The sequence below is a fragment of the Globicephala melas genome, chromosome 12, assembly GCF_963455315.2.
Source record: "Globicephala melas chromosome 12, mGloMel1.2, whole genome shotgun sequence".
In the NCBI taxonomy this organism is placed as follows: Eukaryota; Metazoa; Chordata; class Mammalia; order Artiodactyla; family Delphinidae; genus Globicephala; species Globicephala melas.
Genome location: NC_083325.1, coordinates 2,947,899 through 2,975,800, shown reverse-complemented (window position 1 = coordinate 2,975,800; position 27,902 = coordinate 2,947,899). Strand labels below are relative to the sequence as shown.

The 27,902-nt window shown below is 53.7% G+C and overlaps 1 protein-coding gene across 2 annotated transcripts; it reads right to left on the bottom strand.

Annotated features, from left to right (window-relative positions):
• Positions 1-49: 49 nt before the first annotated feature.
• Positions 50-26,513, bottom strand: FHL2 (four and a half LIM domains 2). 2 transcript variants are annotated; one of them, XM_030845024.3, is made up of 6 exons: positions 26,388-26,513; positions 15,041-15,218; positions 6,851-7,025; positions 3,274-3,443; positions 2,351-2,537; positions 50-337 (listed from the first exon to the last, which is right to left on the bottom strand). In XM_030845024.3, exons 2-6 carry the CDS (start codon positions 15,194-15,196, stop codon positions 186-188), a joined length of 840 nt encoding a protein of 279 aa, XP_030700884.1. In that variant the 5' UTR covers positions 15,197-15,218; positions 26,388-26,513; the 3' UTR covers positions 50-185. The 2 variants fall into 2 exon arrangements, with proteins under 2 accessions (XP_030700884.1, XP_030700885.1); XM_030845025.3 differs by lacking the exon at positions 26,388-26,513 and adding an exon at positions 26,064-26,269.
• Positions 26,514-27,902: the final 1,389 nt, after the last annotated feature.

The window sequence follows — 27,902 nt, the reverse complement described above, 5'->3', positions numbered from 1 at the left end:
TCTTCCCGCCTCAGGCTTCCATGGCTTTTCTCCTTCTCTAACAGAATGAGCGCAAAGGGTAGATGAAGGGTTTAAACAGACGTGAGTAGCGCTGAGCAGCGCGGAGGCAAGTCCCCAGGTGGCTGGTGGAGCCAGGTGCAGCGTGAGCAGGGCTTGGGGGGGCTGCAGGGGGGTCGGGGAGGGGCTCAGATGTCCTTCCCGCAGTCAGGGCACAGGATGTCGTCCCTCTCCGTGAGGAAGCCTCGCCCCACCAGCGACAGCGAGCACTTCTTGCAGTTAAAGCAGTCGTTGTGCCACTGCCGCTCCTCAAAGGAGATGTACTTAGTGCCGCCCAGTCCTGTGGACGGAGGAAAAGGACACGGGTGAGGTTGGGGGGCGGGCGGGGGGAGTCCTGCGTGGACGCGTTCCAAGCCCGGCTGGTGCGGTGTGATCAGTGCTGGGCTCCACGTTTAAATCCCATCCTGTGCTCAGGTCGGGGAGCTCCTGAATCGCAGGAGAAAGAGAGACAGACGGGCTCCACAGCTACATGACGATCGCCGTCATTATAAGAAGCCTGCGGGGTGTGTGTGTTCCTCCCACCCGAGTGAAACGCGTAAGTTACAGAGCCGATTTCTCCCACCCCTTCCTTCCCTGGGTGCCTCAGGCCTGGTGCTCAAAAATTTGGCGATTAATGAATGAGGCGCCAAAGGGAGCACAGATGAGAAAGCTGTGAACCGTCTCTGGAACTGCCCAGAACGGCCTCACGAAAGAGATGCTACATGGGCGTCTTGTTTCGATAAAGGATGGCTTTCTCCACTGCCCACATGTCCTCACCCCACGGAGGTCTAGTGAGGCCGGTGGAACGTGAGAGCGGGTTAGGAGGACGTGTGGGCAGTGGAGAAAGCCATCCTTTATCGAAACAAGGGAAGCAGGAACTCATTTCAGTTGGGGTGTCTGACTCTGTCTGACATCTACTTATCAAATGTTTAAGGTACGTTGGCTACCTGTTACAATACAGGTGGTCTGTCCGGCCACCAAGGCCCCTGAAACAAAATGGAATCAAATACACGGGGTAATCCTTGGTGAAATTCGGATCATGACTTGCAATTACAAACTCTTTCCAGAAATAACGGCTCAATCAGCCAAGGTAAGAACAAGTAACAACACTGGCTAATAGTTGGAGGTCTCAGAGTAGCAGAAGTCTGTCATTCACCCAGCAGTTAGCTCCTTTTGTAATTTAACTGCCTGCTGTCTGGCATTAAATCCATTCACACGTGGGTGGCCTCAGGCTAATCCCCTGGGCTAGTGAGTGACAGGACTGGGGGTGAACCCAGGTCTCCAAGGCTAGTTCTTTTTTTTTTTTATGATCTGAAACCTACATAGGGACTTTCTTTTTCTAATTTAACTTCTTTTTTTTTTTTTACTGAAGTGTGGGATTAGCAGATGTAAACTATTATATATATGATGGATAAACAACAAGGTCCTACCCTAGAGCACAGGGAACTCTATTCAATATCCTGTGATAAACCATAATGGAAAAGGATATCAAAAAAGGAATCTCTATGTGTATAACTGAGGCCAGTTTTCTGATACCACACTCCCTCTGCTACTGATGGAGCTGCACCAGCAAAGCTTTTCACCTCTTTCCCTAAACATCTTAAACTGCCTTTACCCATCCTAGGCCCACAGTGACTATGAGAGATCATAGTGACCCGCGGATCACACGGCCCGGGCCCTGGCCCTGAGGTCACCCGCTGTGACCCGCGGATCACACGGCCCGGGCCCTGGCCCTGAGGCAGAACCAAACGAGTGATTCAGGCCAGAGAGTCTCAGGATTTTCTGCATATATGAATCATCTGAGAAGCTTTTAAAAATTCTAACAGCCAGGTCGTCCCCCAGAGTAATTAAATCATGACCAGGCAGCAGACATGTGTAAAGTTCCCCAGAGGTGTTTAAAGTGGGCGCATTTCCAGGGCTGGAGTCTCACCAGCCATCTGCTCTCCGCTCTGAATTTGGGGCAGATTCTGTAGTTCACCCGGATTTGGGCTCCACCAAGTGCCTGGGGGGTGGGAAGGGCCCACCCAGAGCGTGCCCCCCGCAGAGGCCGGGGAGCATCTGCACAGCCCAGCTGCTTCCCGGGGCCTGTGCGGGGATGTCAGAGACTCACAGCCTGCGGTTTGGAGAGAATCCAGCCGGTGGAGAAGAGGCCGTGGGGATCGGGGGTGGGGGTGGGGGGCAGGGAAGCGCGCCCAGCGTGCGGGGGAGGGGAGCGCGGCGGCCCAGAGTCTGCACACGTGAACAGACCCACAAGCCAAAGCCTGGCAGCTACACGAGGGGCAGGGGCGGTGCAGGCCGGGAACCGGACACTCACCGCTGATGGGGCTGGCGCAGCCGGCGCATTTCTTGGCGTACAGGTCGCAGAAGCAGCCCAGGCAGTAGGCGAACTCGTCGCGGGACGTGAAGCGCTGGCCGGACAGAGGCTTCTTGCAGGCGGTGCACACGAAGCACTCGCGGTGCCAGGGCTGCTCCCGGTACGTGACGCCCCCGCTGGTGATGGGCTGCGGGCAGAAGGGCGTCAGCTCCCGCAGGGGCCTGTGCCTGGTGCCCTTGTACCGGCCCTCGCCTCTGGAGGACGCGCGGTCCTCGCCCAGGACACGCCGCACCGGCGTCCGGGTCCCAGAGGTGCTGTCCTCCGGACTGCAAGGTCACCCCGCCGCCCCTTCCCCAAGCTGCCAGGCCCAGGCCCCCGCTGCAGACCCCGGATCCCCGTTCGTGACGTGGGTACCGGGGTGTCTGCTGGGACAGCACTGCCTCCTGGCCGGCAGGAGGGCGAAGCAGGGAGACCGCAGCTCAGGGGCCGGGGTCTGATGTCACGCAGCCCCTCCTCAACCCCACCTGCGGGCAGATCCCTGCAGCATCTCTCTACCACCAGGTGCACCTGCTCCAACAGCCTCCTCAGCTACTCGGGGGGAAGGAAGAGGCTTAACAGACACCGTGGGGCTGGCTTCCTGGGTGGAAAAAATGAGCCCAGAGCCTGCCTTCCCACCCTGTCTGTGGTCTTAGGACGCTTTTCTTTCTTTAACCTGACGCAGCCCTGGATAAGTGATGAGGGATCTGTCCCCACCCGAGGGACAGGCCTTTCCAGTTGCCTTTTCCCCTCCCCGTCCCCCCACTAGGTCTAGGGCCGTTTCTTGTTTATTCAAGGAGGCCGATGAACAAAGACACCTTAGGGATAGGTGGACGGTCTTTTGGAAAGGACAACAGGTGTGCAAGGGCCGGGGGAATACGAGGTACCTTTTTGCACTGAACGCACTGCAAGGCATACTGCCTTTCATAGCAGGGCACGCAGAAGTTCTGGCCGTCCTTCGGGATGAAGCTCTTGGTTCCGATGGGCTGCTGGCAGCGATGGCAGATGAAGCAGGTCTCGTGCCAGCTGCTACCCTTGTATTCCATCTTACGGGTGCCTGTCAGGGGTCGGGGAGAAAGGGCAATCGTGATGCTCACTAAAGGCCCCAGGCCAGACCACACGTGCCTTCTGCATGTTCTGAAGGACAGTCTGTCCACCCCAGAGCTCGGGGTACTGTCCCGTCCCAGGTCCGTGGGAGGGCGCCCGCTGGCTCCCCACAGCCCCAGAGGGTTGGGTGCAGACCGTGTGGTCCTTGTGCAGCATCGCCAGCAGAGGGCGGCAAAGCTCCTTCTCACGGGCTGCGGGTGAGGACGCGCCTCCGACAGAGTCCACCGCCTGGTGGAAGGGGTGTCATTTTCTGATTCAAAGGAGCAAGTGAGGAACCCGGTGAAGGCCTGGTGACAGCGTGACCCTGGCCCGGAGGCCGTAGTGCACCTGCTAGTTGGGGCTCAGCCTCCCTGGGTGGGGACGGAGCCGTGCACCGCGGTTGGTGACTTGCAGGTGTGGGCAGGGGGGCGAGCTTTGCACTGAGCGGGGGCCTCTTGTCCTCTATCTGATTTCGCTGCAGAAGCCACACTGACCGTCTGCACCGCTTTCACCTTGATTTGGTCGTAGCACTTTCTAAAATCAAACCAAGGAAGGAAGCTAGCGCTCAGGTCTAGGTTTGTTTTTTTGGTTTCTTTCTTTCTTTCTTGGTTTTTTAAAAAAAAGTATCTAGTGCTTGCATTTATTTATTTTTTTCTTCACACACCAGGCCTTTTCCAGACACCCTGCCTCTGGTGCTCCATCCGTTTCCTCTCCTGACTTCTCCATCTGTTAAAATCAGCTTGACCTTCGAGGCTGCTCAAAGGTGACGGCCCCAAGGCTCCCCTTCCTGGCTGCCCTTCTCTGGGCTTGTGCCTCTGTCACCGGAGGTACCAGCCAGGCTTCTCCACCGTTTCTACCTAAAACCCCCTACAGCAGAGACGGTGAGATGCACATCCCTGGGGAGGAGGAGGGCGTCGTCTTGAGATCAGCCTGCCAGAATCAAGAAAAATTCACCTTCTACTCTAAGCTAGACATACATTTGTCAAAGCGGCAGTTAATATCCTTCTTCCCAGGGCTTCCCTGGTGGCGCAGTGGTTAAGAATCCGCCTGCCAATGCAGGGGACACGGGTTCGAGCTCTGGTCAGGGAAGAGCCCACATGCTGTGGAGCAACTAAGCCCGTGTGCCACAACTACTGAGCCTGTGCTCTAGAGCCCACGAGCCACAACTACTGAGCCCGCGTGCCACAACTACTGAAGCCCGCGCACCTAGAGCCCGTGCTCCGCAACAAGAGAAGCCACCGCAACGAGAAGCCCGTGCACCCCAACGAAGAGTAGCCCCTGCTCGCCGCAGCTAGAGAAAGACCGCACGCAGCAATGCAGCCAAAAATAAATCAATAACTTAAAAAAAAAAAATCTTTCTTCCCAATCTGGAATTTCCAGGCTGTTACCCTGGGAAGCTGTGCCTTTCCCCAAACGCGTGGCCCACAGCTCGGGTCCAGGCAGCTGGGCATCTTCACCCGTCAGTCTCCCCACGGAGTCAGGAGTCTGACTCTAAATTATCCCTGTAGCCTTGATTCTCTTCACATGTCAGGGTGACCCCAGCCGCTGTGTGGGCTAGGAGGACTCAGCAGGGTACCTTGGTTTCTACAAATTGATATTCATTCTATTGAAGTTGAAAATTCAAAACCCTCAATTGAAGTTCATCCTGCACATCTTTATCCTGCATTCATGAATACAGAGAATTTAAAAAATTACTTTTAAGGTGCATTTCTTTGTGTTCAGTTCCATTCACCAATGTAGTGAACTGAGCTCCTTTAAAAGGACACTTGAATATTTAATGTATTTGACATGCCTTTTAAGAACCTCAACCAGCAAACCAAGCCTCAACTAGCAAACCGCACCTCAAGTTCTTCCTCTTTTTTTTTTTTTTTTAAAGTAACCCCTATTTTTCTTTTCTTTTACTTATTTATTTTTTTGGCTGCGTTGGGTCTTAGTTGCGGCACTCAGGATCTTTTGTTGGTGCGCTCGGGCTTCTCTCTAGCTGTGGCACACGGGCTCCAGGGCGCATGGGCTCTGTAGTCTGTGGCACTCGAGCTCTCTCGAGGCGCTCAGGCTCAGTAGTTGCAGCGCGCGGACTTAGTTGCCCCGGGGCATGTGGGATCTTAGTTCCTCAAACAGGGATCGAACCCTCATCTGCTGCATTGGAGGGCAGATTCTTTACCACCGGACCGCCAGGGAAGTCCCTTAAGTTCTTAATTGTTGCTGAAATGAATTAAACTTATAAATATGATGAATCCTAAAATATCTTAAGCATCAAAACCATTTACAAATTAAGAAAATTCCAGTGTAAGACCACAAACTAAATCACTTACCTGACTGCACACTTCCAGTCAGAAGCATAAGGTTAATTTACTCTTTAGACCCAGTTTCTTCTAAACTTCACCCACACGTTACCAGATTATCTAACACACTATTATTGCTCTGAGTTGGATTCTCTTTATATGTGTGCCCTTAATTCTGAACCTTCGCAGGACTAAAGGAAGTGTATCTACCAAAGAAGCTGTCCTGAGAACAGATACCTTCCAGGGCAGTTTGAGGGCTCCCTGCGCAACTGTATCGAGCTTCCTAAGAGCTAGGGGTCCCGGCCTGTGCCCCTGACTCCCACTCCCCCAGCCTGAGCCTGATTCGGGGGCCACATCCCCAAAGTCAGTCGATGGACAGAGTCGTCTCCTGGTTTTAGGTGGCTCTCTGGTAGAGATGCCAGATTAACGAGGTCCCGGGTGGGATCAGCTGAAATTCCGATTTGTCTGGGAGTCCTGTATTTTAGTTGCTGAATCTGCCAAGGCTATACCGTCCAGCCACCCCTCACTGGTCACACAGAGGACGTCACTGACCCTAAGGAGCCGATGAACCATCCCAGGTCCAAATCTTAGGCTCTTCTCGCCCGCACTGTGTGCGTGTCTAACAAGATTCGTTTTTTAAATTCTGTATTGAAAAATTCCATGAAGTATTTTTGTCCACTCTGTTCTTTAAAATGAAAGATTCCTCTCTCCCATAAAACAAAGAAACCAAAGTCCCCCCAAAGAGCAAGGGACACAGTCCCATCCTCCCCCACCAACAGACAGGCCACCCATCACTGGCCTTGGCACTGGACCCAGCTGCCGCCGAGCCTGCCGGGAACATAACCTGCATGAGGGCACAGCGCCCAGCTCCCGGCCCAGCACCCATGTGCGGCAGTAACCGACGGGGCAGGAATTCTGCGTGTGCGCAGAGGGCGCGGAGAGGGCGGGGGAAGCGCGCACACATGCACACTAACGCCCGCGCGCGCGCAAGCTCTGCGGGGGCGGGCGGGAGGCAAAGGGGGCAGAGGGGGCGGGGGAAGCGCGCACACGCACATTCACACGCACGCGCACACTCTCTCAGCGGCTTGGTGCCCACCTGGCATGATGCTCTTCTTGCACTCCTGGCAGCGGGACGAGTACTCCTGCGAGTAGCAGTCGGTGCATAGCAGCTGGTCCTCCTTGGCAGCGAACGGCTTGTCCACAAGGGACCCCCTGCACCGCGAGCAGTGGAAACAGGCCTCGTGCCAGTGTCGGTCCTTGTAGGACAAGTCCTGCAGGCCCAGAGCACACGAGACGTGAGACGTGAGAGGGGCCGGGGACGTGGGCTCTGCTGGACCCACAGCGAGGGGGGCAAGTGGGCAACGAGGGGCTGGAATGAGTTAGGTAGGATGCTTCTCTTGCTGTTCTTAGGGCCACTGTTTAGACAGGGGTGTGTGCGAGAGATGCGTCTGAAAAACGAGTGGCTTTCCCTTGGGGACTGTAAGAAAGAGAAACGGCACATGAAACTCATCAGCGCTTCTCCTGGACACACAGACCCCGGGGGTCCTCTGGCCGCGAGGACGCTGGGCAAACCCAACTGTGCTGGATGACGGCTGTGATCCCCGCGGGAGGGAGGCCGGGCTGCTGGGAAGCTCAGAGACAGAGCCTGAGGACGGGGCCCTGGGTCAACTTGGTGGAAAGCAGGTCGGGAGAGATCCAGTAGGTACCATCAGCTGAGCGTCGAAGACGTGAGCTGGGCAGAGAAAGGGCACAGGCCGGGAGGGCAAGACAGAGGGGCGCCGGGCGGAGCTGTGCCGCGGCTCCAGGTAGCCGCTGGGAGAGCTCCCGCCCGGCTAGACCAAGGAGGCCAAATGAATGAATGCAGTTCAGCACTGTCTTTGTTGAGGCTTTGAAAGTCGAACAAACCATTTAAAGTCCCATCCGCTGGGAATTCCCTGGTGGTCCAGTGGTTAAGACTCCGTGCTTCCCTGCAGGAGGCACGGGTTCGATTCCTGCTCGGGGAACTAATATCCCACATGATACAAGCGTCGTGGCCAAAACAATTTAAATAATTAAATAAATAATGCCCCGTCCACTAAGAACAATAATCAGCCTGATTTAAGAAGACTAGGAGTTTCTGATCATGGGATCACTGTTATGACACTGATTGTAGAATAAATGCATTTAACAGCTTTTTTGTATGGAAAACAGTATGGTAGTTCCTCAAAAAATTAAAAAGAGAATTACCATATGATCCAGCAGTTCTAATTCTGGGTATATGCCCCAAAGAACCAAAAGAAGGAATCTGCAGGGCTTCCCTGGTGGCGCAGTGGTTGAGAGTCCGCCTGCCGATGCAGGGGACATGGGTACGTGCCCTGGTCCGGGAAGATCCCACATGCCACGGAGCGGCTGGGCCCGTGAGCCATGGCCGCTGGGCCTGTGCGTCCGGAGCCTGTGCTCCTCAACGGGAGAGGCCACAACAGTGAGAGGCCCGCGTACCGCAAAAAAAAAAAAAAAAAAGAAGGACTCTGCAGACCCACATTCACAGCAGCCAAAGGGGGAAGTCACCCCAGCATCCGTCCACAGATGACAGATAAACATGGACTATTATTCAGCCTCACAAGGGAAACAAATTCTGACACACACTACAACATGGATGAACTCTGAGAACATGCTAAGTGAAATAAGTCAGTCAGAAAAAGACAAATACTGAATCATTCCACTTACATGAGGTCCCGGAGGAGGTAAGTTCAGAGACAGGAAGCAGCAAGGTGGGTACCCGGGGCTGGGGCAGTGCGGGTGTGAGTGGGGACAGAGCTTCAGTTTTACAAGATGAAACAGTCGCACAGCAGAGTGTAGGTACTTAGCACCACTGAACTGTGCGCTTCCAAACAGTTAAGATGGCACATTTTATGTTATGTGTATTTTACCACAGTTAAAAAATAAGTTTTGATTATCACGTGGCATGTGGAAAGCACCCTTCCAGAAGTTCAGCGGGTCCCCTCCGTGAGCCCCACCCCGCTGAGCTGCGAGCCGGGAGGGCGGGGCAGGGGACAGCGAGGCGGCGGCAAGTGAACCGGGAAGAAAGGAAGCCAAGTCCAAGGACATCTGCCTTTGGGGCCTGACCTTCAACACAGCCCAGGGGGACCCTCCACGGACAACATCGTGAGAGCGAAGCCGCCAGCTGTCACCAGTTGCCCTGGTTAGCGAGTCCCATAGGAGGACGGAGCCGCGCATGGTTAGGGGACTGGACGGTCAGGGGAAAGCTCATTTAAAACGATCTCGTGGGTCAAAAGCACTGCAGAAATCCACTTGCCTACAGTTAACATTTCCGGCATGAAAACACATTAGCTAGGTTGACAAGAGCTGATTTGTTGACAGACATCTGACACTAGAAAGTTCCCTAGAAATCTGGGTACCACTGCCCTGTCCTCACGAGACCATAAGCACCCAGGCAGGACTTCTAGACCTTCTGGAGGCCCAGCTCCTAGCCTCCACCCTCCCGAGGCTGCTGGTCACTTGGTCACTTGCTGTCCTGCGTCCCGCATCCCGTGTCCTGTATTCAAGGGAAGGACTGCTCACGCCCTGGCTTCTGCCTAGCCCTCCAGGCCGGTAACAGCAGCCACGTGGAATCATCCCCCCTTCCTGGTCCCACCCTCATCCCGCCCCAGCGAGCTAGTCTCTGTCCTTCCCAGATGCCAGCTCAGCTGAGTCACCAGCTGTCCCTTCCCTGGAGCATTGTGACCTCACACAGCTGCTCCCTTGTCTGCCCCTCTCAGATGTGCATGCACATGCGCGTGCGCACACACACACACACGTGTTTCTGCATTAACACTCCACAGCCCTGAAATGTTCGTTCAGGGGCATTTGATAATTCTCAAACCTTCTGATGAAGTGTTTTTCCCTTGAGATAAATACCAACCCACACTCCTGCTCTCAGAAGCCTCAGTGAGTCACAAACAGTCTCTGAACAAGCTAGCATCACTGTCGGGGGCGGGGCCGTGGGGAACTGGCACCGGTCCACCCCTGTTCCAGCTGCAGCCAGCGGTGACTGCCCTCCGGTCACCAACCTGCACACCTGCTGTGCCACCAGTGCCCTCGGGGACCCAGGAGCACAGTGTCGAAAATGCCTGATGCATTTCATCCCAGTGCTTAAAGTGGAGGGGTCCAGACGCAAACCCTGGCTCTGCCACGTGTGTACCTGCCGTGGGGCTGGGGGTGAGTCACCTGACCTCTCCCAGCATCAGATGCGCCTGGGGAAACAGGGATGATGGTGAAGCCCTGACAACGGTCCTGGCACACTGACACGGCTCAATTAATGTCAGTCTTAGATGCCAGCTCGTGGTGACAGCAGGTGCCCCGAAGCGTCACTTGCTGAGATCACATTTACTCGTGAAGACGGGGATGGAACGGACGCCCTCACCTAAGCTCCGAGCTCCTGGCTCAGTCACTGCTGTACAGTGCTTTTGGCCTCCACAGCCCTTCTGATTCTAAAATTCTTAGTCCCCTCTTACTTGATTTCAACCACACAATAACCCCACCCCATGGAATAAGGTTTATTCCCATCTGATAGGTGAGCAAGTTTAACGTAACAATGCTAAGACACCATGAACCCCGTTTCTTGCATCCCTCCTGCTGACCTGCAGCCCGGGAGCATCTCTGCAAGCAGGTCTCGGCGCGCTCGCCCAGACTCACCCTCTGCCCCAGTGTCCTCTCTCACTCCGTGCCCATGCCCTCAGAGCCGAGGGGGCGGGCCCCTCCGCCCCCTCGGCTGTGAGGCCCCGCGTGGGCACCAGCCACTCGGTGACGCCTGTGTGGCCATGAGCGATGGTGGCCCTGCAGGACCCTGTGCCCCTGGTGCCCCCCCCGCGGGCACCCCCGGAAAAGCCCACGTCATGCAGCTCGTTCAGGACCGCACATGGAAGCCCTCATCTGCTTCTGTGCTGTCGGGTTTCCCGTAAATCTCCTCTTGTGGGGTCCTGAAAAGGGAGTCTGAGTCAAGTTGATAATTCCTGAACTCACTTCTGCAGAGTCCATGCCCTGTGGGCGCGGAGGTGGGAAATGCCACTGGCTCTGGGGGCTCGGGGCTCGTGGGGATGGACCGGAAAATGGCACAGAAAGGCCAAGGCTCCAGGTTAGGTTGGGTTGATTTGACCTGGTGCCTGAACCGAAATGCACGGCTGCTCCGAACGCTCGTCTGTAAAACTGGGTTCCTAGCGGCTCTTTCCACCTCTGGTGTTCACGGCTCCAAACAGAGTTTTAGTTTTGGTTTTTAGTACCGAGCTAGTCTCGTCTCACTTAATTCTGTTACGTGTCGAGTACGCCACGTGGTCCCCAAAGATACCATTTAGATGCTGGAGGTTCAAGGCTAAGACATATGGACGCGCTGACTGACTTTCAAGAACTTGGAGATGTTCTAGAAATACCCTGGTTTTAAGGTTCTGTAGAGAGAGAGCACGAAGGGGAGAAACAAAAAAATGGAAGAAAAAAAATCTTTGCACGTCGCAGAAAAAAGACCATTGCTAATCTTATGCACGCATAATGTCATAAGCTGCAGTAAAATGTCTGATAAACAAGGTAAGATAAGGCCCAAACACTTCCTTTCAGAATTTATATTTTTCCATTTCAGAAATATTCCTAATATGGGAAGCGCTTGTGGCTTTGCTCCGAATGTGCCCTTGTTGAGACCTCAGCTGAGCCGCAGGGGGAGTCAGTGGCCTGGAGGTACCCCCTCGCCCACCAGTTAATGAGGGCAGCTCCGGGCAGGGGGGTCCCTCATCCTCCTTTACACCCTGTCTATCCCTCCCGGGCTGGGAGAAGCTCAGCTGCTGATTCCCAAACCAGCCAGTCCTCAAATCCACGGGATTTCACCTCATCAGTGGATCTGCCGTGTCGTTCGTGCCCAGCACTTTGAAAAGGTGTTCTGCACTTTGAGACTGTCAGGCTACCACGTCCCCAGCTGCACATTCTTTCAAATTCTTGAAGAACGACACTGTGCAGCCCTGTCCCAGGTGTGCCCTCAAGGGGACCTGTTTACTTATTTTTTTAATTTATTTTTCCTATTAATTTATTTTTAATTTTTGGCTGCATTGGGTCTTCGTTGCTGCACACAGGCTTTCTCTAGTTGCAGCGAGCGGGGGCTGCTCTTGGTTGCGATGTGCAGGCTTCTCACTGAGGTGGCTTCTCTTGTTGCAGAGCACAGGCTCTAGGCGTGTGGGCTTCAGTAGTTGTGGCACGCGGGCTCAGTAGTTGTGGCACGCGGGCTCAGTAGTTGTGGCACACGGGCTCAGTAGTTGTGGCTCGTGGGCTCTAGAGCGCAGGCTTAGTAGTTGTGGCTCACGGGCTTAGTTGCTCCGTGGCGTGTGGGATCTTCCCGGACCAGGGCTTGAACCCCTGTCCCCTGCATTGGCAGGCGAATTCTTAGCCACTGCACCGCCACTAGGGAAGCCCCTAATGCTGGTTTTAGAGCTGCAGAAGGTCCTTTGACTGTTACCACGTCTTCCTCTTTGCAGCCCCCTCCAGGCACGCGGGTGGGTGGGTTTGGAGGCCCATCTGACTTTATGGCACTGCTCGCAGAGACACGGAAAACCCAAAGTCTGAGCCAGGTACGTGGCCCAGAGTTCGCTAAAGGCACCAATGTGCTGATGGGAGGGACCAGCAGCCACCTCTGAGTACTGGCCCAGCTTATCTTTTCTTTGGTTTCTTGACTTTTTGAAGCCCGGGACTTAGGTAGCCCTATCCCCTGAAAAACATCTGTAATCAGGCAAAAATATCTATATATATTTTGCTGGTATCCACAGGTGTCCAGGAAAAATTTCTGGAAGAGCATAAGGTCAGAGGATCATAAATTTTTATTTGTATTACCTGTTGTCCACTATTCCACTGGCCATAAAAATGAATGATTTTTACCCTTGGAGATCACAGCATTTCCTCAGAGTTAACTGAACAGAAAGAAAGGACAGAAAGAGAGTCTGCGTAGAAATGATGCTGAAACACAGGTAAGCTACCTATGGAAGCACGTCATCCTGAAGTCCTGCCTACCTCATTTGAAAGTCAGTCAATACAACATCAGCCTAATCCCCAGTGGCTTGCAGTATTTTAAGTTACACACAAACGTCCTTCAGAGGGAGACCCAAGTGGGGCTTACGGCACCCCTGCTATTTTCAGACAAAAGAACGGCCACCAGACCCGCCAGCCTAGCTGCTCTGCCCAGTGGCCCACTGCCAAGCTGGGGCTTCTCTTCCCGAAGTGCAGAGGCACATTTTTCCTGCCATCACTTCCTCCACAAAGCCAACTGCATAATTACTTCTGAAAGCCAAGAAGACCGTTCCAAATATTCAGAAGCCCCAAATGGCAAGGTCTAACTGCAAGTTCACATCTTTTCCCTTCCCACATGCGCAGAATCACGTGGCGTAACTCCGCAGAGAGCGAACCGTTATCCGGGTTGAAAAGTTCAGCGTGACTGACGCCTGACTTTGCAGCAGTCTTGTTGATTTTGGCCCCATTTGGGGAATTCTTGTTTATCTGCTCCTAAAGCATGTGCTGAAGGATAACTAGTTTCAAGGGTCTGTCCACTAAATCATACTGAAGAAATGATCAGTGACTTCACTTTTGTTTTTACTTTAGCTCCCAGGCAAGGATGATGAGCCCTAAATCTCCAAAACGTCTCCTTTAAAGCAGAGTTGTTTGTCAGAATGATATCTGAACCTCTCACTTACTTATGTCTTTTCCAGGTAAAGCCTTTATAAAAGAATAATTGTTTTCTCTGCCTCTTAGTTCTTCCTCAAAGCGGACATTTTTATTGACGTTTCTCTAGTGAAAACTGATGAAGAGACAGGGCGAAGCTTCGAGAGGCAGGGGGAGGGAGCACGCTGCAGGGAAGCAGTCGGAAGAGAAGAGGGGGTGGAATTTTCCACACCATCAGCCGCTCCTTAGAGCGCTGAGCGCATGGCGGCTACACACCACGAGAACCCATAATGCAGGCTCCCTTGTTGTAGCTCCCTTTTTTTTTTTTTTTTTTTTGCGGTACGCGGGCCTCTCACTGTTGCGGCCCCTCCCGTTGCGGAGCACAGGGTCCAGACGCGCAGTCTCAGCGGCCATGGCTCACGGGCCCAGCCGCTCCACGGCATGTGGCGTCTTCCCGGACCGGGGCACGAACCCGCGTCCCCTGCCTCGGCAGGCGGACTCTCAACCACTGCGCCACCAGGGAAGCCCTGTAGCTCCCTTTTATAAACGTGCGGACGGGCACAGAGGGGTCAAGCCATGGGCCCACGATCACACAGCCAGTGAGACGCAGAGCCAGGATGGAACGGGGCAGCTCGGTGTCCGAGCGCTTGTGCTCGGCCTGGAGATGAACGCAGAGGGGCTCGGACACACATCACACAGAGCTGGAGGTCGGAGGGCAGGCGGCTTTCAGACAAGCAAGAGCAGCTACTTCTGCCCGTCGTCGCAGCCAAAGCTCTGGTTGTTTTAAGGCTTCCACGGGACAGGTGCCGAGTCCCGTTTCCCTTCCGCTCCACGTGCCACTCCTCTGTGGAGCCACGACACGTGGCTGCAGCCTGGGCTCAAGTGGGGGCATCCCACACCCTTTGTCTCTGCTCAGGGCAAAGGCTTCTTCCCCGTAAGATGGAAATTATCCCTCAACTGTCACTAAACACCTAGCGCCAGTCAGCCGGCTGCTTACTGACCGTCATGGGAAGGATGGATGCGACAGAAACAGGGCAGACGCGTGCTGGACCACTCCGGATCGCCCCCAGCAGAGCCAGCCCTAACTGCTCAGCTGGCAGCCACACATCCTCATCGTCCACACGAAGAAGAGAAGCTCCCCCGACGCCCCAGTGCAGGCAGGGCCTCTCAGCCCCTCCAGCCGGGGGTGGGCGCTGGCTCTCCCACACGCACGCTCACTGCGCCGATACTGATCGCGCGGACCTGCCCCACGAGTCAGCCCAGGAGGGAGAGCGCTGCCCTCGGGGGACCACGGGATTGGGCGGCAGGTGGCCGGTTAGCCAAGAATGCTGACCATGGGGCCATCACAAGTGGACCTGGGATGCTCGGCGCACACGTCCCGGAAAAGCCCCGACCAGGTGCGGCGGGACTGGGACCGGCAGAGACCGAGTCCGTGGGGAGGAGGCTGGGAAAGGCCAGTGGAGGGTCCGAGCCCAGCAGAGGGGCCTCCAGGGCGTCCAGGGCGATGACCAGGACGCGAGCACAACTGTGCTGAGAAGCACGTGGTTCCTGGGGAGTCCAGTGTGGGTGTCCCTTGGGAGGGCCGGGAGCACGGGGCTGGGGGATGCCCAGGGGCGGGTACCTTGCAGTCGCAGCCAATCAGCTTCCCGCACTCCTCGCACGTGCTGGCGAAGAGGGCCTCGAAGCAGGCCACGCAGTAGGGCCGCTCCTCCCGCAGGATGTACTTCCTGCCGAAGAGGGAGTCCTCGCAGTGGTGGCAGTCGAAGCGCTCGGTCATCCTGGCACCAGATTTGTGCCACCTACCAGGGAGGAGAGAAAGGACAGGTGCGGTGAGCGCGCCCGATATCCCGTGCACACGGCAGTGACCGTCCTGCTCCGTTAGGGTCACCGTTCCCATCACCTTTCCCATCGGTGGCTACATCCTCTGCGTGAGCAATCGACACTCACCCTTGAATCGGGTGTAATTTTCAATGATACTTTTAAAAACTTAGCTGGGGGCAGTTCTGTGTCCGAGTACATTCCACTTCTTTAAAAGTCCCAATTCTGGCTGACTGTGTCAGAAAACGTGATCCCAGTTTTGGACCCAAGAAAGAGCTGGCATCAGAGCCCTCATCCCCTGGAAGGAGTGCCTGCTTCCAACGTGGGACGCAGCCGCACATCTTCCCATTCTCCCCGCCCCAAATAGCACAGCAGGGATAGAAAACAATATGCTCGTCGCTATAAAAAGACTTTCCGTGAGCTCCCCTTTATGATTCATGAATCTGAGTAAGAAGAAACCACAGAAGCCAAGGGAGGGGGGTCAGAGCCGGTAAACCTGCGGCCAGGGGAGCATCACCTCGACCCGGCTTCACTGGGAAGCACGTCCGGCCCCTGCCCAAGAGGAGGCGCCCCGGGGGCCTCATTCCTCCCAGATGACAAGACTATCCTCTCTCAGCCCAGATATCCAGGGAGCAGGAGAAAGGGAAAGGCTGGCTTCCAAGGACGGGGATGATCACGGTGGGAAACACAGCGACGGCAGTCAACGGCCACTCCAGGCGACACCTCGAGCTGCATTTTTCCAGGATGAGTGTGGCGTGTGTGTGAGCAGAAGGGACAGGGTAGGGGCAGAGGAAGGCAGGAGGTTTCACCCTCCCCCGCTCCCCATGTGGTTCCTGCACAAACATGTCAGCACTACCCCAGAAAGAGCCAGTCTACCCTGGGAAGGCTAGGTGTGGAGAAACGCCTCCGAGCCATTAGAAACACGGTCCAACTGCTTTAGAAATATCTTCTCAAGTGGCAATATTTGATTTGCTACAAGTGAAAAAGCTTTATAAATTATTAAATAGGGAGACAAGTTGACTGTGTAACTCTGAGCGACGTTTCACAAACTCTGATTAAACTTGATTCCATTTTCTGTCATTTCCACCCACTTAGGAGTGAAATTCCAAAATCATACCCCAGGATGCAAATGAAATATTGCTGCCTGGTTTATGAGATAATAGCGAATTTGATAGTGTTTATTTATTTTGTATCCTTGTGTATATAAGATCCTGACAACTGTAAGCAAAGAAATGGACAACTTTCAAGCAACCATCCTTGGTTACTTCTGTGTTTATAGGACAGTTTTTTCCCAAAAGTATGAAGCATGCAGCTGGACACATGAATTGCTCTTCCTGGAGAAAACATTGTCTGGACATTCTTGCAATAACATCACAAGATGAGGCTCTTGAGCGTTTGAAGTTTTGCTCTGAAACACAACATGTAAATATCCTTTGTCCTAAGGCCACCATCAGGTTGCAGCGGCTATGCTGGCAGAAGATGCAATGCTTTCCTGTAATTCCTCAGTTACTGGCCTTGCAAGCGGCCAGCGTTTAGCTCATCTCAGTTAAGCGCCGTCCCTCTAACATATAGATTTTTCGAATAAAGGCTGCCATTTACCTGTGGAATCTTATTTGCCTATTCTGGTCACACAAACGTAAGAATAATGACTTGAGGATTTGAAATAAGAACAAGGAAAGGAGATAGGGCTATAGATCATAAAATTTTTTAATCTGGAAATAATTTGGGAGATTATCTATGACTACCTCATTTTATGGATGGAAAAACTGGAGGCCAGGAATATTAATGAAAACAGAAGATTCATGAGCATTCCCAAACAGCCGTCTCACTCAGAAAAAAGAAACTCCCGATCTAAATGGAAAGGTGGTTCCATGTGGGTTTGGACAAGCACAGGCCCTGCGGGGGAAAGGAGACGACAGACCATAGCCTGCACCAACCCCACTGAGCACCATTCCTGTGCTCTGGAGTCATCAAAGTGGGGAACTGTTTTTATCCCAGGTGAGGCCCTGGTGATGCCTACAGACCTGGGATACGCTTTCTACCCCCTCCAACTCTGCAGGACTCGGACAGAAATCATCTAACAGAGTAAACTGCGAGAACACACAGGGCTCTACGTCGGCTGGAGGGGACAGAGGTGACCCCGAGACAACGCCCCCATCACTGAAACCAACCCCCAGGAGGACCAGTGTGGCCGCAACGGGCCCGGAGGGTCCGACAGCCCCCGTTTCTGCAGAACTGTCTTGGACGCTGGTGGATCTCTCTCCCATCCTGTTCCTTATCTCCTCTGAGAAGTCACTCCAGTTTTATTGACTAGGACAGCACTTATGCTTAAACCAACAAGTTGGGGTGGAAAGTGAGACCATCACTAATGAGGGGCAGAGCAGAGGGACACAAATCTGACCGCATTTCCGGCAAGTTACAAGAAGCACAAACCCCTCAGCATCACAATCAGTAGCCCACGAGCTACTGAGGAGACCAAGAGCGTCCCTTCCACCGCAAAGTGTTTAAAACCAATTCTTCTTCAATCAACTGCTACCAAATAGAAAATTATTATACAAAATTGTGTATTTAAAGTTATACGATCCATCTTAAGCCTCTTTTTAATGGCAAAAACTTAGCTATAGCCTTGCATTAGACGCCTCCTACAACTCCATTTTTTAATCTTATAAAATGCCTGGTTGGGCTTCCCTGGTGGCGCAGTGGTTAGGAATCCGCCTGCCAATGCAGGGGACATGGGTTCGAGTCCTGGTCCGGGAAGATCCCACATGCCGTGGAGCAACTAAGCCTGTGCGCCACAGCTACTGAGCCTGCGCTCTAGAGCCCGCGAGCCACAACTACTGAACCCACGTGCCACAACTACCAAGCCTGTGCACTAGAGCCCATGCGCCACAACTACTGAGCCCGTGCGCCGCAACTACTGAAGCCCACACCCCTAGAGCCCATGTTCCACAAAAGAAGCCACCGCAATGAGAAGCCCGTGCACCGCAACAAAGAGTAGCCCCCACTCGCTGCAACTAGAGAAAGCCCGCATGCAGCAACAAAGACCGACCGCCGCCAAAAATAAATAAATAATTTAATTAATTTTAAAAAAACAAACAGACCACCTTGGGGTTTTTTTTGTTTTTGTTTTTGTTTTTTTTGCAGTACGCGGGCCTCTCCCGTTGTGGAGCACAGGCTCCGGACGCGCAGGCTCAGCGGCCATGGCTCACGGGGCCAGCCGCTCCACGGCATGTGGGATCTTCCCGGACCGGGGCACGAACCCACGTCCCCTGCATCAGCAGGCGGACTCTCAACCACTGCGCCACCAGGGAAGCCCATCTTGGTTTTTTTTTTTTTTTTTTTTTTTTTTTTTTGCGGTATGCGGGCTTCTCACTGTTGTGGCCTCTCCCGTTGCGGAGCACAGGCTCAGTGGCCAGGGCTCACGGGCCCAGCCGCTCCGCCGCACGTGGGATCTTCCCGGACCGGGGCACGAACCCGTGTCCCCTGCACCAGCAGGCGGACTCTAAACCACTGCGCCACCAGGGAAGCCCCCACTGCACCACCAGGGAAGCCCCCACTGCGCCACCAGGGAAGCCCCATCTTGGTTTTTTTTTAACCTAACTGTGCACAATCTGCTTACCCTCTCTCAACTGCCGTATCCCTCCCCGCGGGTTACCTGTCACTCCTGCCCATCACCTGGTGCACAGGTGCTGACAGTATGAAGCAGAAGCAAGCAAGGAGACATCTGGACCGCAGGTGTGACTGCTGACTTGTTATTCATGAACCAAACCCAAATCCCAGCGTCTGGGCGTTCTCACCCCTCCCCCGGGGTTACATCATCCTCTGATATCATCCCCCTTGGCTCTGAACAAGCACCCGGATCTTAGGGGGCAGGTTTACAGGTGTGGCCACAGGCTCAGCCACTGACCACAGTGCTGGGAGAGGAAAGTCCTGGGGTGAGGGGTGGGTGCAGAGCTTTAGTCTCCGATTCAAACCAATTCTCCACCTGCGCTGAGTCCGAGGCAAGGACACAGGTTCAGAGCGCAGCGGGCAGCGACGCGCAGGGCTGCCCCATGGAAAATAACGACTATCTGCGAGGCCCACAGGCTTATACGTGTGGGCTATTTTTATCTTCTCAGGTTTAAGAACTGTCAGTGTCTGGAGTTGCGGGCTGCTGCGGGGGGAGGGAAGGGGGGACGGAAGAGAGAAGAGAAACAAGAAGGGAGGAGGAGAGGAAGTGGAGAGGTGGGGAAAGGAGAGAAAGGAAGGAGGAGGGAGATGGGAGGAGGGCGTTCAGAGCCCAGGAAGCACGTGCATTTTTTTTTTTTACCGGAAACATTTCTTGGGAATCAAGGGAGGCGCAGAGTTTCAGGTGTTTCCTGAACAGGAGGCCCTTTGGGCCGCACGAGCGTTCCTGGAGCACCCTCTTCAATGCTCCCTTTTCTCAACCACGTACTTTAATCTGACCCCAAAGATGCCATTTGCCTCCTGCCCCTCGAAACCCACACGTCTTTCTCTATCCACGCTGCTCCAGGAGACTGCCCTAACATCCTCGATTCCTCCAGAGGAATCTGTGAACATTCCCAAAGCCTTTCCACAGGCAGGAAGCAGCCTCAGGAAGTCAGTGCCGAAGAAGCCACGCCCAGCTTTAAATGCCACCCGGGTCCCAGGTGGGAAACGCCGTGGCTTACCAGCATCCAGAGCTCTTTAGAGAGAATTAAGAAAATTGGTCTGTTGGATGCGGGCTCTTCGCTTTTTTGAAGAATGTACTGGAAAATGCAGTGTTTTCATGACACCACAGGACGCTGACTGCCTGTGCACCTCCCAGCCCCCAGCCGTACGCCCCGCAAAGGTGGACCCTAGGATCACTGCGGCCACACCAGGTGACAAACACGGGTCAGGCACTTCATGAACACCTGGGGAATGAATGAACGGACACGTGGATGGGCGGCGGGTGAACACAAATACCCCAGAGCACAAACACGTAGGCGACATCCAGAGTGGAAACGAGGGATGTTTTATGTGAACAACCACTTTGCATAGCAAACCCCAGATGTAATGGGGCTTGGCATCAGATGCTGGTACAATTTCTAATGCAACAGATCCTGAGCTGCATTCTTCCTCCTCTGCCTCTGGCCTCTTCCCCCTTCCAGATACACTGCTGCTTCCACAGAGGGTGGAACTGTTCTGACTGTGTTTTGATCCAAACCCACGTGAACATACAGCTGCACAGCCCCGGATGAGGCCTGGTCAGGCCAAGACACACAAGCCTCACCATGAGATGCTCCCAACATTTCTGTGCGGACCTGCCAGCTCCCCTGACCCAGGCTCCAGGTACCAGTGGGGCCCTGGGTGCCCTACACGGACGCAGCAGCCTTTAAATCAGAGATCCTCTGTCCAAAGGCAGGGGCTCTCACCCCAGAAGGGAAGCCAGAGAACACTCTGCACCAGTTTGTTTTTCTATGGACAGAAGGATCAACGCACGAACCAGCTTTGCTACCCCGACACTCTTTCCATTCGTCCAGCTGAACTGTTTCTCTTAAATAGGAATTCTGGTGAAAGGGAGAGGGACACCAGCTTAAGGGATGTCGCTATTTTTAAAAACATATTATAATATTTAAAATTCATCTGAAATCCATTTTGGGATTCTTCTAAGAATGACTGTGCCTACTGCTGTATATTTATGCCTTCATTTATGAGCCTTTTCTGACTATATAGACAGGGATCAGGGAGGTATTATAACTTGATATATAAACTGGTAACTTTCAAAAACGTCTAACAAGCTTGATTTGTCTATGCTCATGTTAAGAAATGCTTTGTGTGAGAGACAAGGCTTGAATAAGGTGAACTGCTGTCTTTGGAATTATCTTTTGGATACAGAAAATGGGAAATAACAAATGTCAGATTCTGACCTTAAGACCATAAACTAAGAATAGTGACACTTGTTTTGATGTCCTGCGGACTTTTTTTTTTTTTTTTTTTTTTTTTTTTTTTTGCGGTATGCGGGCCTCTCACTGCTGCGGCCTCTCCCATTGCGGAGCACAAGCTCCGGACGCGCAGGCCCAGCGTCCATGGCTCACGGGCCCAGCCGCTCCGCAGCACGTGGGATCTTCCCAGACCCGGGCACGAACCCGTGTCCCCTGCATCGGCAGGCAGACTCCCAACCACTGCGCCACCAGGGAAGCCCCTGTCCTGCGGACTTTTAAATCCAGCCAACAAGGATATATTAAGTAACCTCTCTTTTCTAGGTACCGTCTTAGGCCCTGGGAGACTGAGATAAAACACACAGTCTCCGAAAGAGGTTAGTTCTAGCTCCAAAGAGTTTAAATCACCTTTAAGATACTATCTGGATATTTAATCTCGAAACGTGTCAGTTCTGTCTACGCAGGACAAGCATCATTACGCGGGCTAGGACGGCGATCGGCCTCAGGTCCATAACTAGCACGTGGTGTGTGTGTGTGTGTGTGTGTGTGTGTGTGTGGTGTGGGTGTGGTGTGGGTGTACGGTGTGTGTGGTGTGTGTAGTGTGTGGTGTGTGTGGTGTGTGTGTGATGTGTGTGTGCTGTGTGCGTGTGTGGTGTGTGTGCTGTGTGTGTGTGCGGTGTGTTATGTGTGTGGTGTGTGGTGTGTGTGGTGTGTATGGTATGTGTGTGGTGAGGGTGTGGTGTGTGGGTGTGGATGTATAGTGTGTGTGGTGTGTGTCGGGGTGTATGGTGTGTGTGTGTGTTGTGTGTGTGTTGTGTTGTCTGTGTGTTGTGTGTGTGGTGTGTGTGATGTGGTGTGGTGTGTGTGTGTGGTGTGTGCGATGTGGTGTGTGTGTGGTGTGTGTTGTGTGTGTGTTGCGTGGTGTGTGTGTGGTGTGTGTGTTGTGTATGTGTGGTGTGTTGTGTGTGTTGTGTGTGGTATGTGTGGTGTGTGTGTGTGATGTGGTGTGTGTGCTGTGTGTGTGCTGTGTGTGTATGGTGTGGTGTGTGTGGTGTGGGTGTGTGTGTGTACAGTGTGTGTGGTGTGTGGTATGTGTGTGTGTTGTGTGTGTGTGCTGTGGTGTGTGTGTGTGGTGTGTGTGGGTGTGTTGTGTGGTGTGGGTGTGGGGGTGTATGGTGTGTGTGGTGTGTGTGTGTGGTGTGTATGGTGTGGGTGTGTGTGGGTGTGTGGTGTGTGTGGCTGGGGGGCGTGTACCCCACCCTCTCTCCCTCTGCTTCCCAGGAATGTGTGGTCCAGTTATCCATGTCTGTTTACACAGAACAAAAGGAAAACCCCTCACTGCCCTTCATGCGTCTCCTCCCGTCTCCAAAAGGCAGCTCTCGGTTTGATTTGCTCTCACCCTGGCCCTCCGTCTGCAATGATCCCAACTTCCAGGGGAGGCTGGCCCCTCACTGTCCTCGCAACCCTGCTCCCCGTGGTGCTTCTCTAGCACAACCATCAGGGCCCTGGCACAACAGGCGTGCACACCTCCTGCTGCTGGCTTCGCTTGCTGCCTAAGTTGGCTAATTCTTATTTGTTCCAAAAGTTGTACCACCAAACATAGACAGACCTATTTTCTTTTCTTCTTTTTTTTTTTTTTTTTTTTGCGGTACACGGGCCTCTCACTGCTGTGGCCTCTCCCGTTGCGGAGCACAGGCTCCGGATGCGCAGGCTCAGCGGCCATGGCTCACGGGCCCAGCTGCTCCGCGGCATGTGGGATCTTCCCGGACCGGGGCACGAACCCGTGTCCCCTGCATCGGCAGGCGGACTTTCAACCACTGCGCCACCAGGGAAGCCCCAGACCTATTTTCTTGAAACCTAAATGTTTACAGGCTTCAAGGATGCTCTTTTACACTGGTTTTATTTACCCATAAAAACAAGGCAGACGAACTTCCCTGGTGGCACAGTGGTTAAGAATCCACCTGCCAGTGCAGGGGACACGGGTTCGATCCCTGGTCTGGGAAGATCCCACATGTCGCGGAGCAACTAAGCCCGTGTGCCATAACTACTGAGCCTGCGCTCTAGAGCCTGCGAGCCACAACTACTGAAGCCCACACATGCTCCACAACAAGAGAAGCCACCGCAAAGAGAAGCTCGCGCACCGCAACGAAGAGCAGCCCCCGCTCTCAGCAACTAGAGAAAGCCCGCGCGCAGCAACGAAGACCCAATGCAGCCATAAATAAATAAATGTATTTTATAAAAAACCAAAAACAGAAACGGCAGCCACTTCTCCTGTGGGCACAGACACTTAGAAACACCTAAAGGAGATCTGTAAGTCACAGGCTAAATCAGGGCTGCCAACGTGTGGCTGACAAAGGCCAAGGACGAGTAGGGTGACGTGTGACGTCCAAACTCAGTGTGTGAGAATCACCCATGAGACGTGGACTAAAGATGGACAGACCAGAGGCTGCCCTGAACCTCTCATCAGAGACCCAAGAGGGTGGGCAAGCACATTTTACAGCGAAAGGAAAGTGAGGACCACCCGCAGGAAAGGGGGGATGGAACCTCAATAAAAACAAGACTGAGAGCTGGTGGGCAGAACTGGGAAGCAAAGTTACTGGGGAACGGTGGTAGTCAGGGTTCTCCAGACAAACAGAACCAAGGGGAAATATATATATATAATATGAAGAGGTTTATTATTGATATTAGGAATTGGCTTATATCATTATGGAGGCTGGAAGTCCCAAGCAGCTAAAGAGCTGGAGACCCAGCAGAGCTACTGGGTGGTTCTAGTCTGAGTCTGAAGGCCTGAGAAGCAGGGCACCAGAGGTTTAAGTTCTAGCTCAAAAGCCGTCAGGCTCAAGACCCAGGATGAGCTGATGCTTCAGTCTGAGACCAGAGCCTGGAGAGGATGGAGTCCCAGCTCCACAGCAGGGCAGGGGGAGTCCGCTCCAGCTCAGCCTTTTATGCTGTTCAGGTCTCCAGCTGATTGCATGAGGCCACCCACTTGGGAAGAGCACCCAGGCTGCAGATTAAAATGTTAACCACACGGAGAAACAACCTCACAGACACACCCAGAAATAACATCTGTGTCTCAGCGCCTGGTGGCAGTCAGGTCGACACAAAATTAACCACCAGAAGAGCTAACGCCGAAATCCACCAGTCAGGACAAGTCACAATGCCAGCCTGGACTCCGGAAGACTGGGCTCTCAGTCACTAGAGAAGGGCTTGTGCGTTCAGTTCGAGGTGGCCATCTTCAGGAAGGGACTGCTCAGTGTAAGTCCACGGGACCCATGTGGCTCTGATCAAACTGTCCTGAGAAAACCACCTAGGAAGTATCCAGTGTCTCTTTCTGCTCATGGGAGCTCACAGAACTGGGTATCTCCCGGCGCTGAGTCAGAGCAGCTTAGGTAAGTTACCTGCCTGCTCCAGCCCCCTGCTGATAAGGAGGCAGCCTGAGCCCCAGAGGCTGGGGAACCAGCCCAGGGCTGGACAGGAAGAAAACCCAGACCTCCTGGGCCCAGGATGATTTTTTTCAATATCCTGCTGGGTGGGCCCTTTTGTCTACAATTTAGAGTCTTTTCAGTCCTGGAAGTGGTTTAACAACAACCTTGGGTGAAAGTATGCAGACTAAGCATTCACTGAAGTGTTGGGGTGTATCCGCCATAGCTCAGTGGTTAGAACTCAGGCTCTCAAGTTAAGAGCTGCCTGGGGTCAGCTCTCAGGGTCCCCATTTCTAGGCTGGAAAACCTTGAGCAAAGTTACCTTGATCTCTCTGTGCTTCAGTGTATCTGTAAAGACGAGGGTAATATCCAATTTGTATACACTGCTTCTGATGTGCACGTCAACCATGCAAAGCAAGCCACCCTCTTATCCGTGTTTTCCAGCTGTTGAAACTGAGGCACCATGAGATTAGGTGACTTGGCCAAGACTGCACCGCTCGGGGCTGATGGACGGGAACGTAAGCGCAGGCAGCCTAGCTCCAGCCCAAGCACACGGGCTACCTGCCACACCTGCCTCGTGGCACGTTTGTACCTGAGCCTACCCCACTGTACCTGGCACTGCCCGGCCTGTGGTAAGCCAACACGGCCCTCTGAACATGTAGCTGTGCAGAAGCGCTGAGGCATGCCGGGCTAACAAACACTGAACCCCATTCTATACATTAACTGATAAGCCTTAAAAATTCAGGATGAAAGACACTGTGAAAAAATTCATATAGATGCACAATAAAACGTTCTTCACTGTTTGCTTTTATAGGAGTTTAACAGGCAGCCTAGGAATTCCTGTACTTCTCAGACTTGCCCCAAATGTTTTTTAGTCGAAATCACCTTCAGGATACCAAGGCCTCTCCCTCTAACGTATTATTACAAAACACACACAAGCAGGGGTTAGCGCCAAAGGGGTAGGAGGTATTTGGCACTGGTTCTGAGCACAGTTCTCCCGGCTATGAGCCCCAGCTGTGATTTAAGTGTCCTAGTGCAGCTCATTTAACCTGGTTAGACTAGTGGGAACGGAAACCCAAATGGGCATCCGAAAGTAAAGAGAACTCTCTTCATTTGTCAATAAAGCATTTAACACTCTCTTCCTGCAATTTTAGGTATGTTAAGGTATCACACAAGTACAGTTTAAGATTACTACTGTGTTCGTCTAAAACAAGCCCCTTTTTTTTTTAACCCTGGTGGTTCAGTAGTTCAATTTTGGGGCGGGGTCCCTCCCACCCAAGGTGCCCCCGGGGTGTCCCCGTGGCCCAGCTCTCCTGTCCCCATGTCCCCCCACTGCCCCGCACCCCCTCCCCAGATGCCCCCACCGCCCCCGGTTCCCCTGCCCCGGGGTCCCCCTCCGCCCAGGCTCCCCCGGCCCCAGGTCTTCCTCCGCCCCCGGCCCCCCTGTCCCCCGTCCCCCACTGCCGGCCCCCTGGCCCTAGCCCGGCTGGAGCGCACTCACCGCGCGGCTTCTCGCGGACGGCGGACGGCAGCGGAGGTCCGGGCGGCTGGGCCCGGGGAGAGGCGCGCCCCGCCCGGAGAACCCCGCGTGTCATTTGACCAAATAAGGAGACGCTCGCTGGGCGGCGCGGGCGGCGCTGCCGGGCGGGCGAGCGCCCCTGGGCTCCGGGGCGGCGCTGGGGACCCCGGCCCTTTGTTTGCCGCGGGCGTTTCCTCCGTCTTGCGGCGTCGCGGGCGCCGGCTCCGGGACTCCCGCCGGGTCCCGAGCGCGCGGCGGCCCGGCCGGGGAGGTGCGGGGGAGCGCGGCGGAGGTGCGGCCACTTACCGGGTCCGGAGGAGTGGGAGGCGCACCGAGGACGGGGGTTGCGGAGGGGGGCGTCTCTCCGCGGCCCCCGCGGCCCCTCTGCCACCAAGTGAGCCTGCCGATGGCAGGAAGAATGGGGAAGGCCGGGTCTTTGTCCCGCTGGGGAGGGGAGGGGAAGGACCAGTCGCCCACACTCCAGGCCGAGGGCTCCTCGGACGTTCTGTGGCCCCCTCCGGGCCAGGAAGACCTAGCAGAGGAGGAGAAAGCGCCTCCCACACCAGAGCCCAGGCCCCCGGGCCCGGCCTGGGGGGGTCAGAGGCGGAGAGCTCACGGCGGCCGGGATGGAAACGTCCTCCGCGTGCAGCCCGGGCGCAAGGTGGGCAGAAGGACCGCGGGCAGGCGTGTCGCGTTTAGCATCGGTGGGCCTCAGAGAAGGGAAGCTATCTGATTGCTTTCCCTTCTTTGATGCTCTGTGTCCCGTGATGTTTTAGCGGCTCCCCATATGGGCCTCCATCACGGAATCACAGAACCTGAGCGCCATCCTATTAGCTACCACCTACATCCTATTAGCTACCACCTACATCCTATTAGCTAACACCTACTATTAGCTACCACCTACCATCTAGCTCCACCGGGCATCTCATTGGATTCTCGCCCCTTAAAAGTTAAGGGTTAATAATACCCCCGTTTTATGGTGAAGCAATTTCAGCTCACAGACCTTTGCTCAAGGCCTGCTGAGCAGTAATTACGGCAGCTGCCGTCTGACCTGGAGTGTGTCAAGGCCAAGCCCTGGTATCTCACAGGAGAGGAGGTGCCCCTAGTCCCATCAGTGACTCCAGGGCCACTAGGGGCTGAGACTCGCCCCAGACCTGAGCCCCCAGAACTTTGCGTCGCCCGCTTCCTGCCTGAACCTTGCAGCTTCTCACCAAGAACGGAAGTGTGGGCTCCGGACCCGATTTCCCACTGACAGTCAAAGCAGGCCCTATCTTGAAATCCAGGGCAAACTGTAGAAAAGCCTTTCCCTCTGACAGTTACCTAGGTATGTTGTCTATTTAGTTGCAAATTACAAAATGATCTAGTTCTCAAATGATGAGCCTAAACTTTCAGTTTGTAAAAACAAGTTGAAAAAAATAATGAAAGCTTAATTTCTGCATTTATCTTCTTTTCGCTCTCTTTTGGCTTACTTGATTTTATTTTACTTTTTCTTTTAGCTTTCTGAGTTGAATGTTTAATTCATTTATTTTAATTTTTTAATCGATAGTTATTTGGTTCTATAAATTTTCTTCTAATAACTACTTTAGTTATGTCACACAGACTCCTATATGTTGTGTTTTCTTATTATTTTAAGAAATTCTACAGTTTAATTTTGTATATTTCCTTTGACCTAAAGGATAGCGGAACATATTAAATGACCCTATGGGGATGTAATCAGCAAAATCGAGACTCTGGAAGCAAATTCACTCTGTTTCTACAGTAATATCACTCAGGGGGGAAAAAAAAAAAGAAAGAAAGGAGAGAGATGGAGGAGGAAACCAA

What these genes read in the sequence shown, in the direction of transcription:
- FHL2 (XM_030845024.3), bottom strand. Translation starts at nt 15,196, where the DNA reads ATGACCGAGCGCTTCGACTGCCACCACTGCGAGGACTCCCTCTTCGGC. An exon ending in CAAGAAGAGCATCATGCCAG is followed by an intron (nt 3,444 to 6,850) that starts GTGGGCACCAAG and finishes GACCCCTGACAG; the next exon opens with GCACCCGTAAGATGGAATAC. An exon ending in CTGCGCCAGCCCCATCAGCG is followed by an intron (nt 338 to 2,350) that starts GTGAGTGTCCGG and finishes CTCCGTCCACAG; the next exon opens with GACTGGGCGGCACTAAGTAC.